This window comes from Cyphomyrmex costatus, unplaced genomic scaffold (assembly GCF_001594065.2).
Source record: "Cyphomyrmex costatus isolate MS0001 unplaced genomic scaffold, Ccosl1.0 scaffold505, whole genome shotgun sequence".
NCBI classification, from domain to species: domain Eukaryota; kingdom Metazoa; phylum Arthropoda; class Insecta; order Hymenoptera; family Formicidae; genus Cyphomyrmex; species Cyphomyrmex costatus.
This window is the reverse complement of record NW_017279311.1, coordinates 299,523-320,647: the sequence shown is the minus strand read 5'-3', so window position 1 is coordinate 320,647 and position 21,125 is coordinate 299,523. Positions and strand designations below refer to the sequence as shown.

The window sequence follows — 21,125 nt, the reverse complement described above, 5'->3', positions numbered from 1 at the left end:
ACGAAGAATTAAGATACTCAAATAAATTCAACGAAGTCTCTGTAGCGCATCTAATTGTCTGATCATCTTGTAAAACTTATTTCATTACATGAACAAACGTACATGTTGAGAGGCCCGATGTACAGAAACGAGAGATATCGCATGCGATATCCCTCGCATTAGCCGAAGAAAGTACGAAAACATGGACGAAGGAGAAGCCTCGTCCTTTTCATTTTCTAACAGGGACCACACGTTTCACTTCGTCTCGCGACACGCTCTACGACTGCAGCCGTTCAATGCAATTAATATAGAGCGTTCGCGATCATTAAATTTCTACGGGGATAGCGCGGGACGTCACTAACGAAATCTTTCACTCTTTCTATACATGAAAGCTAGATCGTTCACTCCCACCCTCGCACGGCCACTTGCTCTCGACGATTTCGTCATTACGCGGCTACTCTCGATGCGTCACGACATCGAAAGTGTCCGCAGGTATGTATTTCGTTGTCGGGCATATCGTCATTTACTTTTACCCACGACGACAACGAGCGCTCGTCGACCCCGTTGGGACTTCTTATTTCTATGAAACACGCCTCGCGTGCCACATCCCGTCATCGCTAGAAAGCCAGTCAGCAAAGGCAACGTCATTATCAATGCCGGAATCATTCATCTGGACACCTCTCCACCTCTCCTCTACGAGCACGCTTCGAGAAAACCAGAAGTATAAACGTCGGATACTTTTAAGCAAGCAAGAAACTCGTCTTCCACTCACGCATATTAGATATCCAAGTGTACGAATGTATACGTGCACTGATACATATCGTCTACTTTCTCTTGAATGCTTTGTATATAGCTTGAAATTAGATTACATTATTTATTGAACAAATTTTCAGAACAACGCCGTTTAATCACTGAACACGTGATGGTCCCCGAATTTTTTTCCATATTGAAAATATTTACGAAAAAGAACAAAATCTATTTTCAGTCAAAGCCGATTTTGGCGATTGATAATGAAAATTTACGAATACGTACATTTTTCTATAAACTGTGCGCCGATTCAGTTTATCAGATTAGAAAGGTTATCAGAAACTAAAGATGGAAATGACAGCTAGAATTGATAAGATCCGCACGGAATAAGAAAAATCCAAGTTCGAATCCTAGTTGAGGTGATAAGTATTTGTCGCAATGAGTTCTTTGCGGTGTTTTAAGAGGCTCATTAAATAAACGATCAATGTAATTTGAAATGTTATTATTTCCAGTTTCAGTTTATAATGCGGTTCGAGTCCGACATAAAAAAATCAGCACGCAGTTTGTAAAACTGAAAAATATATTCGCAAATTTTCATATGGATATTATAAACCAATTTCGCTTTTCGACTGAAAATAATTAAATCCTTTCTCTTATTTAATATTTATTTTTATAATCAAAATTTTACTTATAATTGTTTATTTTGTCTTTGTTATATGTTTATTGTATGTCTCTATGGCTCAAAACAGCGGTTTCTCATAACAACGTCGAATAAATATTGACGTCGTAAATACATTTGTATTATTGCACATTTTCACGTAACCACAGGCACATTTGTTGAATAATAAAGCCAAGTGGGTAGTGAGGGTAATTAATCACGCTGTTCCAAATTGTAATTGTATCAGATATAACTGTCCGATTATTTTCCAGTCTGCGCGTACGTATTCCGCGTTTTGTATAATTCGTAATGACGATACGCGGTATTAAATTAATTTCACCGCTTGATAATAGCTGCCCTGCATAATTGCTATGAAAATGCTGTCATTGTCCGTAATCGATCGATATAATCTAGATCGGACAGAATTTAAATTAGAAAATGATATCAGAATCCTATTATCGCCTGACTAATGTATTGAATGAGCGCTTTAATTGTTCCTCAATTATATCGTAGGTACTAAGCACTGTTAAATTCACAATGTAAAAAGTTATACTTGAATTATTTTCAATCATCTTTATAAATCGCCGCTGCTCCTACTCGACATGCCATTAATTTAATTAAAACAATAGAAATAACAGTTTAATTTAAGAATATACAATTAAGATTCACTCAAATTTACAATTATTATTTACTAATTGTAAGTGTATACATTAATATAGACCTTGTTTATTTGGAAATAACCACAGAGATGGATCGATTTTTATAGAAGTTGAAGATAAATAAAATATTGTTTAACTCAAAGAGAAGGCTGCTCTTTTAGATAGGCAGTTTTTCATGAATTTTTTATACATTCATATCTATTTTTACGCGTGTTGTTAGAATAATAGTAATGATTACACTTGTAAGACAACGCGCGCGTTAAATCTCACAAATTCGCAATAACGCAGGCAGGTTGCATCTGTCGAATGATATTCGATAACGAGAGACTGAAAGCTAATTAAGATGATGGGCATGCAACAGATTATAAGTATCCTGCATGTGTTACTTGTTATCAGATCGTAAACGGATACGCGATTTTCCTTCCTACGATCGAGATTTCTCGCGTGACGTCCGCCACGCGTTCTCTTACATTTTTTGTTCTGTATAAATTTGTTATTATATTGCTGTTATTATTACTAATCCGGAAGTAGTCATCTGAGAGCGGAAAAGATTTTATATTCTAATGAGAAAATGTGAATTATTATAAAATTATTGTTTTCTGTCTTTTTGGACATATTTTTTTCATATTTTAGTTATTTTTTTCTTTTTTAATAACTATATATTCTTTATGAACCTTTCAATATGTAATTTTACAAAAATCTGCAATGAAAAAAAATGTTAATTAAATTCTTTATTTTTAAAAATATTATTATTATGAACTAATTAACGTACTTCTTTTGTTGATATTTCTCTGGTTTCTACTTATTACTCTTACAGAAAATTATGAGTAGATATGGATTTATTCACCATATCCTATAATGTTCTCAAATGCCAATAAATCAATAACATCCCAGCAAACAAACTGACATTATTTGTCGTCATTTTGATGTTAAATGATGACAAATAATATTAGCTTGTTTGATGAGATATGATGTTAATAAGTCAGTGTTTCTAATTAGAGTGTAAAAACTCCAGTTCGTTTAAATTAAAATTGAAGTACCTACTTTTAGGTTAAATAGCGTCTTATTAATAACTTAAAAAAAATCTTATTAATAACTAAATAATTCAATGGTCCTTCGATTTTCTCTAACATGCGTTACAATTAAATAAGTTAACATATTCTATAATCGATGTCAAGTAGAAAGGCGACATATGATATAATAATCTCGTTTGCATAAATTATATGCCTAACCGTGATATGCCGTTATCGATCTAACGTGTACACCGCAGAGGACCGGTCTATTTGATCAGGAAGTTCTCCCAAACTGTAACATCGCGTTTCGCGTACAACTCGCTTTAGCCATCAAGTTAAACAGCCGTTAGATTTTGATAACATAAATATGTTTCAATTTACACAGTCAGTAAATTGCAAGTCGTGCGTAAACACCGCGCACATGTAACGTTTATTAAAAACGTTTTATCGAGTTTCAGGAGGTTTCATTACATGAAACATGTTGCGTCGCAAAATATGAAACAAGTAAAAAAAAAAAAAGATGGAATTTAATATGACAAAAAAGAGTGCAATAAATATTTTTATTTTTTTATTCTGTCGGAAGTAATTAGCTTGGCAATCGTGATAGAAAGATATTTGAATCTAACATACACGGCGATACTCACTCAATCGTGCTATTATCGAATTCCTCATGCCGCTTGACATTTTCTTATGTACGTATATGTATTGCCTCCCCCTTTCACTTTTCTATAATAAGCGAGCTTTCCGAACGAGTAACATTAACATTAGGTTCTCGTTCACGTAGTATTTTGTCGCAACAAGACCCGCCGCGTTTGCATTACAGTGAAAGTGTATACTCCGTTCGAGAAGAAAACCACTCGAACTGCCACGAACTATACCTGCGATCCTCGGATAATTCATGACAGGCTTATCGTCGATGTAATCTGTTATTTGCTCGTTAACACATTCCCCATGTAATCCGATATTTGCGGCCGTGTGTATGAAACTCTCGCGCGTCATTGACGGAAATCTCCGTCATTTTTCTTACGCTCCATCCCGTGTCCTTATGTCATCGTTAATGAAAGGGAATTGCGCTTTACGTAATTCTTACGGAGGAATTGGAAAAAGCATATCGGCGAACAGAAATAGACTAATTGTGAGACTTATATATTATTACGTCGTTAAATATTCTCTCGCGTTATAAAATACCGTCATTATTTCCGTTCCTTCCAAGTAGAAGTCTTTACAAGTCCTACCTCGCTATTTTCCCGCGGAAATTTAGATGGCCTTTTGTATATGAGAGAGGGGTCCAATTTAAATCCCCGGAAATTTCTACGCTCCTCGGACTTAATTGCGAAGCTTACGAAATTTTCATCGTCGCTTTCAAGAGCGTTGAAGCGCGCGCCGTGGGGCTAAAGGCTTTATAATTACTTCGCCTTGCGAACCGTTAATCTTCCATCTGTATTGGCAAACGAGCGTGCAGGATACGTACATTCGGGACGTCGCCATGCGCGACGAGGTAGACCGTTATCGCAAATAAAACATCGAACGCTGCTCGTCATTGTTACGATGGAGATCCCGCGGCGGTTAGCCCATGTTCGAGTCTTGGGAAACGTGGTGTTTTCAGATGCGCGTTACGAAACGCACGCGTTTGCCGGGCCTAACGCGCGTCGCGTCGCGCGTCGTGCACGCGAACGTATCTCTATAGGGACACGACATTATATTCCGAGAGAAGAGACGAGGAGGTGACGGTTGCATGAAGAGTGTCTGGTCACGCAGTCGCTTTAGGCGAATTTCATCTCGTAAAAAAACAGCGGAACGCCACTCCGTCATTGCATGCGTCCAATTTATCTTTTCTCGTGTCATCATACTTAACCACCGGTCAGTTCACCTCTTCCGGAGAGGAGAGTCCGGAAGCGCGACGATTTTGCAAGAGCCTCTATCTCTGGCGACGTCAAGCTTATCTGACGTTAACGTTTGAATAAAATCTGCTTACCTCACCTCCGTAAGATCATTGTCAATATTGTGCATTCTGCACGAGATAAGAGACGAAATAAATCTGTCTAGGATACGATAAAATCGACGTATATGTATTTCATTTATAAAGTAATACCTATTCTCTCTCTCTCTCTCTCTCTCTCTCTCTCTTGAATGGTCCTCAAAGTTTTAAATTTCTATATAAATAACATAAATTGTTACCTCTGTGTTAAAAAAAAGAAAAAAATGATATTATTTTCATATTATTGTATTTTATTTTTTTAATATATATTTGATATTTTTATTTTTATTTGTTGTATTAATATATTGTAAACTAGAAATCTGTTTTATAAAAAAATGTTATTACCGCTCGATTTGGACCGTTTTTTCTGTATACTTTGCATTGCAAAAAAACGAGCAAAATCTAATCAAGAAAAAAGTACTAAAATACCCAAACCAAAAGACCAATAGATGTATTTAATTTATAAAATAATACTTTTTCCTAAATGGTAGTCAAAATGTTATAATCCTTGTATAAATAGAATAAATTGTCGCCTACATTAAACAAGAACAAAATAACAAGCCAAAAATTAACGAAAGGAAAGTAAAGTGGAAACAGTCTAATCTTTGCGGAATTTATACCGTTATAACATACTTATTTTTCCTATGCACTGAGTACTCCCACAGCTCGCGTTACTTTTCCGTTCTCATTACGGTCGTAGCCGCATGATATCTCTATTACCATGCAATTCGGTGCGATGCGCATCTTGAGTAAATTTTTTATTTTATTAAAAAAAAAAAAAAAAATACGTGTATAGAAAAACTGCGTTGTGTGTCATCGCCGATAATTGCCAGCGTTGTATCCATTCGGAACGGAATCGAGCGTGTATGAACGGCGCGAGCGAGCGACCACAGCTACGATCGGCGCAGATTAAAACGTAACTATTGTTACGAACTAACCGCACAATAGCGTCATATCCGCGCACATAACGCGGAAGGCTTTATCTCCTGGGGTTGGGGCGCGTTAAAACGGCCAACGCAAACCCGGTTTTACGGCAAAGTAATTGACAATTAATGCGTGGGCCCCCGCTTCCAGCGCTGAGCGCGAAGTGGAAAGCGAAAGGCCGCGCGAACCAGAGCGTGACCCCTTCGTGAGATCGGGTGCGTTATTCGCGGAAAAAAAAAAAAAGCGGCCTCTGAAATGGTATCGTGCACCGGTCCGCGCGCCACGCGCCTTTCCCGACCGGCCGTTTACCTTTATCTTACTTTTATCTCGCTGGCGCGAGCCATTTGCGCGGGCATTTGTCATTATCTCTTCGTGGTGTTTTGCGGTCTGGCTTTTTTTAAATCAACGCATTCATATATTGCGCGAATGTTTTATGTATGGGAGATTTGCGTGTCTGATAGAGAATCGGAAACATTGCGGAAATATTATTCTAATAAAAAATTTAAATAAGGTAAAATAAAATTTTTTTTTGCACAGGAAAGAAGATTAGAAATTAGACAATTTCAATAATTTTGATGGTGTTTGTTCTGAAAAAAAAAAAATATTTCTTTAAAAACAAACACACCATTAAAATTATCTAACTTTTAATTTTCTTCTTACGCACAAAAGATAAAAATGCTCTCGCTAAAATTATTCAGACTTTAATCCTTAATTGAAGTCAACTTTACGTTAGTCAAGTTATATACCAAGTTAAATACTATATAAAGTTTGATAACCCAGAATCTGGCTTGGGAAATAGTCGAACTAGAACTAGAGTTGAGTTTCTTTTCCTCCGCACCGGTAATTCCGAGGAAAAATGAAGGTAGGAAATCTCGTAAACGTCGTAACTTCGTCATTTACCAAGTACGTCTTCCGAAGTACGTGTGTTCCAAGTTAATACACTTTACGGTTAGTCTCACTTTGCCGGAGGACAGTATTAAATACGATTCACTTTGTGAAACGGCAGCCGTAGTAACCTATTGGGTAAATATCACAGGTTTCCCTGTCCCCTTGTTAAAGCGGCGCATAAAGCAAATTTCAATCCATTAATGCTAAAAGGCTGCACCAGTGCGTCTATCTTTCTGCCGATATAATGCACTTGCCGTTTGAGCTGCACAGAACAGGGTATTCGCAAGTCAGTGCATTCCGGGCACATAATTGGCGCATAGTGAAGTGAGGCGCATTTACCGAGCATGTGTGGTCGGTTAGATTGTTACGCTATAGTAACACCGTGAGAAGAAAATCGCATCGATAAAAATCGGCGAAGGCTCGTTCGTATTGATGTCAAGTTGTAGCGGTTCTCCTAGACAGAACGGAACTCCCGCTCCTTGAAATTGCGAAAGATCATAGAAAGTGCATTCCTGTCGTTTGGAAATCGATTTTACCTCTATCGTCAAGGTCGCCGGATGTAAGTAAGAAAAATCAGCATATAGATGTAAACTATAAAGAACTGGCTATCGATATCGACGCTTATTATCAGAATGAAGAAACTTTAAAGGAAAATTTCGTCATTATAAATTAATTCATTTAGTTCGATTTTTTTCAAAAATATGTTGACGTGCAGACAAACAGAATATTAAATTGAAGTGCTACGGCTCTGTAATAATATCTGTGTCTTGTAAAAATAGAATAATTTTATTTAACTGTTAGATAGGTATACATAAAAGATTAATAGTTATAAAAATTTAAACGTAAATCTATATTGTATATGTATATTTACGAATCTAACTTTGTATATATTGATTAAAATTTATTAAATCTCTCTCTCTCTCTCTCTCTCTCTCTCTTTCGTATACGCAGCGGGGAAAATGTACGCGGTCATAAAAAATTAAAAGTCATAGCTTTGCAAGTTTTCTCGCATTGCAATCAACTCGTAATCGGATTATGCAGAATGGCGAAAAATTCTTGAATAATTTCAACTCGAATAAATCACACATAACGAAGAAAAATTGGATATTCTCCCACTTCAACTATGTTTCACGTTAATGCACGGTCTATCGAATCATAACAACACACACCTGCCATTCATACATAGCTTGTCAAATCTTTCAAAAATAGAATATGTTATTGTCTCAGACATTTTCTTTCAGTTGAAAAATTCCTTCTGAATCTATAGCTCTTGATTTAATAACGCGAAATAGAATATTCCCTTCTATATCCCAGTCATAATAAATTGAATTTACGAAGCAATCGACAACGAAAAATGAGGGACTCAATCATATTCAAACTGCACATCGGTATATAGTGATTCAGCTCCATTCATCATACCAACCGTGGAATGCATCAACTCCTTCGGGAGGCTTAGAGACAGCGACATTTATAATTAATTCATTCGCAAACTGCCTTGAAATTTAAATGCAACCGGGCTCTATCGATTTCTTGTACCGCGGCTGCTTCTGACCGCGAAGGTGGCAGCACCAAGCGACACCAGCAAGCACAATAATCGAAGAATTGTTTTTATCTCCCACCTGTGACACCGTTTTCTAGATAAAAGAAGGACAGATAATGCAAGCGCTTCTGGCTATTTTTAAATAAGCAAATCGAAGAACTGCAGAACTTTATCTTTAAAATAGGAAAATAATGGAAATAAGTTGTCATGGACAGTGAACAGTAAGAAAAAAAAAAGAGATCTGAATATTAAGTACTTAAAAAAGTTTTTAATTAAAAAAACATGATAAAAAAGATTATATAGGAATATATACCAGCATTCGACTCCACAAATGATTTATCGTCACGTATAATAATTATACGAAATAAATATATCTATGCAAACAGCATCATATTTGGAAAATTATTAGAATATATGTATAAATACACGGAAAGGATAACTTTGCTGAAGTATTTAAAAATTTAACTAAGAGAGATATACATATCTGAAAACAGCATTGTTGAATCATCAAAATAATTATGTAGCCCAGCAAAAGATGACTTATCGAATTGATGTTGAATCGATTTCTACGTCAATTCGACGTCTAATTAATGCAGTCTATATTTCTTGCTGGGAGAAAACTCAGGCACAATTAATGGGGCAATGTTGCAAAAAAGTTTTGACATTCGACAATCAGTTCGAGTACTCTACTAATTATTTTGATGATTCAACAATATCATTTTCAAATCTCTGGTTTCAGCTAAATTTTCGACGCTTCAACAAAACTATCCTTCCCGCGTGTAGAAATTCGTAATTACAAACTGTTTACGCCGTAATTAACTGTGTATGCGTAAAATCGAGAATCCAGGTGATTATTGAGCGCGAGATAGAAGAAATATCGTTCTCGTGCAATTTTCATACGGCGCGATCGTATCGCTGAACGTGAGTTTATAATTACACCGAAATCGATGGGGCAACGATGGCTTTGCGCCAGCCATTTGAACAGCCGCGGCGATGCTGCTCCAACTAGTTTCTAGAGTCTCGTTATCAACGCATCGGCTAAATGAAATTCAGATCGAAATTCTGTTCGCGTAAAAAGTGATACGTTTGCGCGACGCGCCTCATTAAATATCGCGCACTTTTATCTGTTCCCGTTTCAGATTCGCTTCCACGTGCAGCGGTAAGATGGGAGACACCTATATGCAGAGTCAGCGCGATTCGTGCGCACCCCCGATACTTAATGAATGAAGAGAAAGTGGCGCGCGTTTTTGCATTACAAATTTCCTGCCTAGCTTTTACTACTTTACATAACACGATTGTTCCTTCTTTTTATTATGCACAAAACACTAGTTACGAGGGTGCTCTTAGTGATGCCGTGCGTCACGTTACCGCTGAATGCAATTTTCAACATTCCCTTTGTTTATTTTCCTATTATACCCTCGTTATGTACGAAGATGATGCTTACGGAAGGTTTAATAGGCAATATCATAACTGTATTTAAATTTACGTTACAATTTCATAATCCGGCAGCCTCGGCCATTACGTCAAACACTTGCGGCAATAATGGGGCAGTTAACGATTTACTGTGTTACCCTCATGAATATTAACTTCTACTAACGATCCTGTAATATCCCAATATCCGCGCGCGAAATTCTATCGCGTCTTTTTCATGCACGTGCCAGACTATTATCGCGGCGAGCAGCATTAAGTCAGATTTAAATATCTGAATGATTCCAAAATTATTGGACTTCGCGCGTATTTCACACGTATTTTACACGAAAGTGGACGTTGTACAAAAGGTGTCTGCGTATCACGGCAAATGCTCGTAAAAAGAGAAATTCTCCCTCCTTCGTGAATTTCGCTATTACCGCGATTTAAAAATGAGAAAACAGCACGGAAACGATCCGAGAGATTATGATAGATTCACGACGCTTTCTATATCCTTCCTTTCTCTGCGCGATACGTTACACTTTTCTCGTGCTCATGTTTTAATAGTTAATTCGCCTTAATGCGAGATGAAGTATGAGCCGTCCTACTTATATCTCAGATGTTGATAAATGCCAGTTTTCGTGAAGCCAATTCTACATTCCGCAAAAAGTAGCATTTTAATGTCGTAAATAAAGACCTTCATCTTGAGTACCGGTTTTTTATTTTAAATGCAGAATTTTTTACTTTCACCAATGTAATGCATTATCTCACACATTTATTATTAATTAATTTATTATTAATATTTTAAGTAAGATCTAAAAGGTATATGTTAGATCGTAATAAATTTTTTCGTTACAGAATTCCTGTAAATGACCTCATGGTCTGCCACGATGTCGTCGATATTGCTACTGAATTGTAAGTACACCTTTGATAAATTAACAAATTCTTTTATTTAACATGTATTCAATTTTTTAAATATTTATATCATTTAAATTATATAGGTGTTTTGGCAGCATGGCTGTTTGTCACGATAGGGGCAATTACCGTATCCATAGATCGCGCTGACATTAGTAAAACCGTAAGTAATTTCCTATATTTTTCATTATACATCGTTATTTATTAATTATTAAATTAGTACTGCATTTTTATCTTTATTGCATAAGATACCTTACACTTTCTTTTACATTAACATTTAATGGCCCCAAGATTTAATACTAAACATCAGAAAGTTATGATAATAGCATTCTTTGAAATCCTTTGTAACGAAAAATTGCATTTGAGTTCATAAATGCGCGTAAAAAATAACCAACAGTATTTTTCTCGTGTAATTAATATTAAATATTTAAGTCATTCTAACATTATAGGTCTTCCTCGTTCTTTTCTTTCCGCTCCATCGCTAATTGTTCTATCAAATCTTTTTTTTCTTACCGACTTAACCAGTATTGTTTATTTTTATTCTCTTTACGTTATATTTATAGGTCACTATTCTATTTTATGGTCTGTCTATATTTTATTTTCTTTACCACTATTATTTTACGACCTAAATATTCATTTCCCTCTAATCATCTTGTTTTTAGTACGATTAGACGTCGCAGCTATAATTTTAGCAGTATCTTACCTTTACATTACACATCATTCTTATTCATGCTCCGAATCATCTGAACAATCATAAATCAACCTTGTATCTACGGAATAAGGTTATTAAAGTTAATATCTTATTGGCAATTTTATTACGTAACCAGTCACGTAGTCGAATCACGAAGTCTCTCCATTCCATTCATTGAAGTTTTATGCGATTTGACAATCGGAAGAGAAGATTCTCTGATTTACGCTTTGAAAGCGGAATAAGTTCGGAAACTGCAAGACAGTTCGCTCTTTCAATGTGATTGAGTAATCCTTTACGAGCGTCACAGCGTTCACGTCCATCATTCATCAGTAGTAAATTTTGATATTTTAGATTTGATTTTATATTAGAAACGTGTGTTAGTGGCATGCAAGTAAAATTTGTAATATATCGTCTCTGAACGAACGGACTTATGACAAGTAATTTGGAATAGCGTGCTCCTAAGGCTCTCGTATACTTATTTTCTGATTACACAGACCGCCATTTGCCGCTAACATGATGGCGGGGAATAAAAGTCTCACTTACGATTTTCTCGGACCTCCGTTGCGGTGAAACTGGAACAGGAACCATTCCATTAACCTCTCCAGGAAGTTCGAGTATCGCATTACTATTGTTGTCGTCGCTATGGCGTGAACGAAAGTTGTGTTTGATGCACCGTATAGGGAATGTACATGAAAAGCTTTATGACAAGACCGGTATAACAAGTTCCTCCATCGCGATATATCAGTCTAACATTCAAAAAAATTTCGTCAAATTATAAAATAAGTAAAATTTTAAAAAGTAAAGAAAAATTAATTAAATAACAATTTTTTTTTAATGATACGTTACCGCAAATACACACAGAGTTTCGTTGGATCATCAGAGTATGTAATTATGTAGAACGCACAAGATGATTGTTATAATGTCAAAATTCTTTCCAACCGCATTGTTCATTGCTTGAGCGTTCTACATAATTATTTTCGAGAGTCTAAAATTATTTTCAGATCTGTATTAACCTTTTCAAATTTTAGATAACAAAATCGTTCTTTCCATTATTCTAAAGTCAAAGAGATAATAAGATCAACATTTTTAAAAAATTCTTCCTTTTTATTAATTTAATTTCCTCAATAAAAATCCTTTCTATTACGATAATAGACGCTTGACAGATACGATATATGTATCTTTAAATTTCTATTCGAGAACTAAAGCTCAAGCTTTGATTCGCAGCCACCAACACGATCGTCGATGATCGCGAATGGATGGCGACCTCTGACCAATTCTTACGAGGAAACGATCGGCACCAACGTGTCGCCGTCGAGTCACCTGGAGAAGAACGTCCAGGTGCATCCTGTCCTGAGCAAGTTTCAAGAACACATGGCGACCTCGGAAAAAATGAAGCCGTTGCGCAAGGGTAAGCCGCCAGTTCACGAATACAGTCCTCCGAGTATACTCGGTAGTTTCACAGTGTTCGGACACGCGGCGACGAAAGCGCGTGGCGAAACCAACAAGACGCCGAGCAAACACGTGGCTACGGAGACCCGGGAATACACGTTCCTAATACCACCGCCCAAGGACGCGTACCGTTTCGAGGTCAACCAACACCGCAAGCCGGTCGTACGAGATAGTGGTAGCTACTTACCGAGACAGCCGCCGCAGGCAGCCTACCTCACGGCGCAGAATATCCATCAACAACCGCTGGATAGCGTACGCGCGGCGACCTATTTCATCAAGGGTTTCCCGAGCAATCACCCTTACGTTCCGCCGTTTGCCATGCCGCAGGCGCTGCAACCACCCCGTCAACCAGAGAAACAATTTGAGTCCTTAAAGGTCGCCAACAGCGCGAAGCCATACTTCCAGCCGCCTGGCGCAGAGATCCCGGGTGACTTCGGCAAGCAAAAGATCGGCAACAATGGCGACGTCTACAATAGATATCAAGCGCAATCTCATACACAGGTATTAAACCCGGCTAACACCGGCAACTTCTACAGTCAAGTGAATCATCCTTCGAATCATTATAAACCCTCCTACGAGCGAGATCCTGCCTTCCTGGTGCACGAGAGTCATGAGGTCAGCTACGTAACTCCCCCTGGCACATACAGTATGTACAGCTTCCGACCCTCTTTACCGTACGAAACTTTGCTGCCACCTTCGATCTATTCACCCTCGTCAACGCCACCGACCACCACCGCTGTTACGCGGAATCCCAGCAAATTCGACCAGACTAACGATGCGGCTCGGGAGCACAACTATAATAAACGACCAAATCAGAATTCGCGTAACAAGCAAGAAAAAGGACGAACCGAGTTACCTAATCCCAGAACTACGAGCTCTTATTATGTGCCAGAGCACCAAGGACTTTCGCCCCCTACGTGGCCGAAGAGCAAATACGAGTCTGACATCAATGAAGTTTTGCCGAAAGAGAATCCGCCGAGCAAGTTCAGTCAAGAGGTCGTAAACCAGAATCAGATTACTCAAGGCCCGAAGATCGTGTACCATAGACCGCAAAGCTCCTTCGATCCAGTTGAGGTTTACCCACCAACGTCGATACCGGATTACGAGACACCGGAGAGTATCTCTCTGAAGCATTTCAATGAGCAACAGTATCTGCTGCAGCAACAGTTGCTGCTGCGCGATCGACAAAGATTGGCGGAACAGGATCGTCAACAGAAACTGGAGATCGAACGGCAGCAGCAGGCGGAGCTGAAAAAACAGCAGGAAGAGCTTAATCAGCTTTCGCAACGGGAGAAGGAGGAGGAAGAGGCGGCTAGACTTGCCGCGGAGTCTGCGAAAAATCAGTCGCAGGAGATTGTAAAGATCTCAAGTGACATGCCGTACACGATTCAATTGGAACAATTCGAACCACAGGTCACTACAGATGGAAATATTCTGGTATCACAGCCTGGTATTTACAACATCGATCAGTTGAGACTTCAGCCTCAGGTAAATATCTCACTTTATAATTTTACTCTGCCACTTTAATTAAATGAAAAAATATTATAAAAATTTTTAGAAATTAAAAAAGAAGAAAATGAAATATTAAATCATAAAATTCTTTTAGCAGAAAAAAATCTCGCATTAATTATATAAAAAATTAATTTCCGGAATAAATTAAAAAGTTTTCACATAATATTATATTCACTAAATTTCTTTAGATTTTTTTAAAGTGAGACTGAAATTTCATTCTTCAGATAGACAATTCACTCTAAAAGTTTTATAGAGTAGCTTATAAAGTGGCGAACAAAAGCTGTCACAGACAAAGTTAAATAATAATGTATCAAAGATGCTCAGAGTACCTTCAATACATTATATATAGCTCAACAAAACTATCCATTATTAAGCCTTGTAATATCTTCTGTTTATCACATTATAAAGCTACGTTATACGTGAAAACTAACTCATTACATCAATTAATTAGTGCGGGATCTTTAACAAAATTTTATAATAAAATTAATATCCAATTCAATCAACTAATCCAATCAACAAATTATTGGCTTTTCTTCTACTTTTATATGGGATATCAGAAATGAGATTCTAAATTGTTTATTGTAGATATCTCAGATCCCGGAGAACCAAGTGAATCAGAATTATCAATATCAGCAGCATTATCAGAATGGGTATCAGGAGCAACAAGTCAATTATCGTGAGCCCCAAACCGAGACGCGGCCGTATCGTCCGCAGAAACCGTCACGTGATCCGCAACGCCGCAAAAAGCCAACGAGCATCACGCAGGAGCTCTCGCCGACGGAGCCGCCGAGCCAAGTGCCGGAAACCGCCATTCCCTTGACTCTATACGCGGAAGATGTGCCGATTCAGACGACGATAGCACCGGAGGTGCAAACGGTGCCGGTGGTGACGACGCAGAGATCCAGAACTCGTCGTCCAGTCGCGCCAGGTCGCCGAAGGAAGCCGGCGACGACCACGCCGGAGCCCCTCACGACGTCTTATCAGGAGGAAGACTTCCTCAAGTATAATAGCGAGGACGTGCAGCATAATCAGCACGACTCTGCGCGAAGAAGGCGAATAAAACCCACCCAGGCGAGTTACAATGAGGACGCGGATAAAAGAGGCAATGTCAGGAAACGACCTAGTCACCGTACGAAAGTGAGCCACGACGAGTCGTACGACACGCAGATCGTCACGGAGAATGCGCACACCTCCCTAAATTCTTACGGACAAACCACGGAACCCGCGCCCAGCTACGACGAGAACAATCAGTTCGCGACGAATCAGCCAAGCGTATCGTACGAGACGAGCCAGCCGATTAATCAGTACTACGACTACTCCTCGCAGCAAAATGAGGGATATCAACGCGAGGGACATCGCGACGGCAGCATCGTGCCGGAACAAGTGCCGGAGTACTTCACGGAGATTAGCCGTGGCAAGATCGAGGATTACAACGTCGATACTCGGCAGCAAAACGTGAACATCGTCACCAGCATACCGCTGGAGGAGCTCTACGTGAAGACCGACGGTAATTATTTCGATCGCGCGACCACAGATGCGACAATCGCGTCGACGACGACGACGTCGACGACAACGACCACTCCGTTACCGGTAACGCAAACTCCTCAAATCGCCACCTCGACATCGAGGTCTCACAAGATAGGTCGCCCGTTGAGATACGGCAACGCTACTAGACCACGTTTCAGCATCAAGGATTATAAGAGTCGCATGGATTACAAAAACAGACTGTCGCAAAGCTCTACGACGGAGATGGCGCCGACGCCATCCAACGAAGCTTTGACGCGCGGCCCTCACACCAGACAGAGAACGTCGAGCGCGAAGAATCAACAAGCACAGCTGACGGGCGACGCTGTCCGAGAAACCACCGGCAGGTACAAATATGTTTCCAGGGTAAACTATCGAACCACTACGTCATCCCCTACAGCTGCAAGGGATCACGAACGATACACGGACGAGAGCGCGTCTTCGACGACGGAAAAGAATGGCAGGTTCATACCGAAGAGACGGCCGATCAGTGGCAACGTCTACCGAAGTAGAATTGCCTCTACGACGACCAGTCCCTCACGATCTCAGATCAGTAGTGAAACGAATATCAGGCAGAGTTCGACGCGACCGGAGAACGTGTACTCGTCGTCGATACGCCGAAGGCCGATCATGAAGAACAGGCTGCAGAAGGAGAACAGCGCGGTCACGGATAGCAGACGACAGGAAGAATCTACGGAGATGTCTGCCGAGGAAACCAGTTTCTACTCGACTGCTTCGTCGACTAATCGCCTTGTTGGCAACGAGATCGTCAGCGAGAAGGGAGAAGCGGCGTCACACGACGACCATCCGGTGAAACTCGGTGTGCAAGAGAACAAAAACCAAGGAGAGACTGTTTCGCAGAATTTCGAGGAGACGAAAGCGGCGCCAACTGACGCGGCATCGGTCGAAGAGGATCGCGGACAGATTTCGAGCGACGTGACCGAGCAGACGAGTCGAGTTGATAATCCGGAAATCTTCACGACGGCCGGAAGCGAGAGCGACGCGGCGCGAGAGGGACAGCCGGAAGCTAAGGAGACTACAACGAAGTTCGACGTGCAAGCCAACGAAGAGGAACTTTTCGCCAAGGCGTCGCAGAGCGTGGCGGATCTGACGAGCTCCGCCTCCGCTCTGTACGACAAGCCGGGCATGTTCAAGGCGGTCTCACCGGAGAGCAGACTCGTCTCTGCGCAATTCAAGATCAACACGGACGAACCGACGTTACCTATCGAGGCTTTTTTCCAGGAGCTCTCGAAAAAGAACTGATGACTCGCGATAAATCTCCTCTGCCACGAGCAAACTGTCGTCGAATCTGTAGCGCGCGATCGACAATCCCGTGCTTTGAGAAGCAATGGGAGAAACCGTAGGGGGATTTGCGAGCTTCCTTCGAGAAGCGAAACATCCAGGATTTATCTTCGACAATACATGGTTACGTAGGAGGGTTTTCTTTAACCCTATAATCGGTATTCGCGGATTCAGGGTACTTTAAATTAATATATGTGTTTGCTTAAAGTTAGTAATTAGAGATTTTTTTTTCATTTTAGAGAGAGAAACAAATCAAAATCCGAATAATATAATTATGTAACTCAAAAGTATGTAAAGATGTGAAAACGTTTGTTATAAACAATTTCTGACGACGGAGAATTAAAGAAACTTAATTTAATTTAATGTACACTGTACTCAATTAAGAAAATTTCGGAACAAATACCGATTAGGGTTGAAAGAGAATCTAAAAATATTACGTCGGAAAAAAGTCTACAGATTTCTCGAGATGTTCTATTACTGGCCTTTACGCTAAACGTAGAAAGTTTCGAGAGACTGGAGGAACTTGTACCTTGTAATGCACCGTAGTTTTACATAATCCCTTCTAAATTATTGTCATCGCGTCGTCATTTCCGTCGTAGAAAATTAAAATACTCGGAACGCATCGTGCGTTTCTAACGTTATCATAATTTCAAACGTGCTTTCCTATATATATGTTAGAAGAGCAAAGAGATAACAATTATAGCGCAAAGATTCTGAGAAGAAGCGCTGCTGCTCGATAAAGCTCACAGTGGCGCTTTACAGCCGCGCTTTTTCTTGCGTTGAGAAAAACGCTCGACAGGATATAGCGTGTGTAGTATCTGTAAAAAAAGCAAATTACTCGACCTACTCGTGTCCTATAAAATCCTTCGTATACGTTCTCTTTATATCTTCACATTAGGTTACTCGAGAAGAAATACCAAAAGCAAATTTCGTGAATCAGGCACGATATAATCATTGGGAACGCCTTATTAGTGTAAGCATGCGAATCATCCTATATTGTGTATTTATTTAAGAGATCATTCCCTAAATCATTTCTCGTCATCGGAATAAAGAAATTATCGAATGCTACGAGATATTGTAAATATAAGCGCGTAGCGTAGAACTTTCAACACGTACTCTATTCTTACATTCTCGTTAGTAGTTAAATCCTGTAACTTTTTTAATGATAGTGCACGGTCGTTGCGTAGCGTTTTTATCATATATATTCTACTTGCGCATAACGATATTATCGTTAAGAGTTTGCAGAATCTAACTTCTGGGCGGAAACTTATCGGTTTCGAATTTTTTAGTTGAAAAAAATCGATATTTTTAAGATCATTAGAAGTTTTAGCAAGTTATTAAGCTATGAGTATAAGACAGTTTTTCAAATTTTGTAAAAATCTTGTATTTTTTAGGAATTAGAAATGAGCATTTCGAAAAAAAAAATTCACGTTTTGAATCTCATTACATGTAAAAGCAGAAACTTTTTATCAAGATTCATATTGCCTACTCCTGTGTTTATAAGCATTTTTGTATATCGATATATATTAATTTAATACTTTTATACTTAGTTAAAATTTAAGAAATACGCACTTGCAATTATTATATTTTTCTAAATAATATAACTTTATCGGTTAATTAATAAAAATCTGTTAATAAGAGTATTCATGTGCAGATCGAATTCTAAACAAAAATATATACCTGAAAATATATAGATATATACCATATAACGTAAACGCGTGCGCATTTAACGATATGTTCGATACGATCAATATGTTCATTGTTCTTACGTTATTTATATGTATTCACATATAATCGTTTTATATTGTAAATAAATACGTCGGATTAGATAAAATGCGCAGCTGGATGAATAATAAAACCACTAGAACTTACCTCAACCGACGATTGGAAATTAAGGGATACTTGAAACTACAAAGGGCCGAATGGCATTAATAAGACAACGTCGTTTGAAACATCGTAATCACCATATGATTTAATAATTCGTTTAATATTGTTCAATTCTATATTTAAGTTACGGCGAATAGTTACATATACGTATAGATAATCGTTAACAAGTAAAATACTATTTCGGAATATCTCCTTTACAACGTAAGAGCAAAGTCCTCTAAAGCAGCGATCGTTCCATGAAAGTTTTAAAGAGACAAGCTGAGATGGATTCGCAAAGATACCGATACTTTCATGAGCGATGGTAAGTATCTTGGCTGTAATGGATTTCGTATTGCATAGATTTTCGTTTCGTATCAGAATCAGAGTCCAACAACTTTGTCCAACCTTTCCAAGAGGAAAAGAATAGAAAACCTGTATTCTACAAAAAGCAATTGGACACTATGAGGAAACAATATTAATGTACAGTACTTACAATACCTTGTGATACACACGCGTTTCAAGGAGCGGAAAGGATTCAAAGTATTACGGAATAGGCCCTGTACCTAAAAACTGGCGTTCTAGGTACGATATCTCGTGTCGAGTGTGTTCTAGGATCGGTTAACGTACGCGAGACAGTATTTTACCCGTCTCGATACACTTATGAAACTTACTTTCTCGATGCTCTTTTCCTAGAATCGAATTACATCTCTCCGTTCGCCAAATACGTATACGGGCCTACGGGTATTACTCTTCGAACGTATCTAATTTAGAATTATGCACAGGTCATCTCATCTCACATTTATATATATGTACCAACTATACGCGTATTCACGTACTCACACGTACATGTATATATGTATGTATATGGCTACGGTATGTAATTTACGCTGGCTGAAGTTTTGTGTATATCGTAAAACTCCATATAATTGACAGTTAAAGTGTTTTACAGTAACTCGAGGTACATACAGTTCGCGTATATACAACAGTATCAAACTATAAGACGAAGGAGGCACACGCACACTAAAATATATATGTATAATATATATATATATGTAATATATTTACACTTTATCTGCAATTGTGAGCAAAATACATGGACGTCGCGGTTAATTATCGCACTCACATCGGTAATCGCATACCGAAGCTTGAAAACTCACACACTCGACGATACAACAAAAAAAAAAGACAACATCTGCAGCTGATAGAAAACAGCAAAAATTTCATATATTTATAGATTAATTGTTAAATAATTTATCTACCAACAAATAGTAGTCGGAGGTGCATTGCGAATATACACAAGCAACACTCGACTTAAAACAAAAAACAATTGAAAACAAAACAATTGAAGGACTAAGAGCCAGTTATGTAATAAAGAACGTTTAAAAAAATATAAAAATAACAATAATTAAAATGTTCCGACGCCAATCGGGTCATTTTCAATACAATAAATAAATACATTACTCGACTTAAAGATTTATTATCGATGAAAATGGAACGACTATTATTTTCAAACAACAATAGCAAAATGAATTAATAGCAAGATTAATGCTATTTAGAACAATATTATCGTTATCCGCTTAACGTTAATAGAAAATCATTCGTCATGATTTACATGTTTTATAAAGGATGACTGGGCTTTCGAATGCACGACGTGAATTGCCACGCCATACAACAGCATACTCAATGATTATTTTAACCAAAATACGTGCGTATAATTGTAAGCACAAAAAAAAAAACGCAAAAGTGCATCACTCATTTGGGAAAAGTTAGGATAATAATCGCTTTAGAAGTCCGTCGTATCGTCTCTGTGTCTTTGTCTTTGGGAAGAGCCATTAATATTCTAAGAAGCGGAGACAAAAGTGAACCAAGCCAACGTGTGAAACGTGGAACTTAAAAGGCACCTTTACGTGTGCTCGAAAGATTAATTATTACGACCAGGATAATGAGACTTTTATATGGGAGATGCAGGTGTAGGATAGTTATATATATATACATACATGTATTTTCGTCGAAGGAACGAATGCAGATTTTAATTATCTTTTTATCAGAAGACCATTTATATATCAGGCTAGT

The 21,125-nt window shown here is 38.4% G+C and overlaps 1 protein-coding gene across 1 annotated transcript; it reads left to right on the top strand.

Annotated features, from left to right (window-relative positions):
• The first annotated feature begins 10,683 nt into the window (after positions 1-10,683).
• LOC108778623 (uncharacterized) lies at positions 10,684-17,421 on the top strand. The gene is made up of 4 exons (XM_018545844.1): positions 10,684-10,708; positions 10,795-10,871; positions 12,624-14,336; positions 14,946-17,421. The coding sequence occupies exons 1-4, from the start codon at positions 10,684-10,686 to the stop codon at positions 17,145-17,147; spliced, it is 4,017 nt and encodes a 1,338-aa protein (XP_018401346.1). The 3' UTR covers positions 17,148-17,421.
• Positions 17,422-21,125: the final 3,704 nt, after the last annotated feature.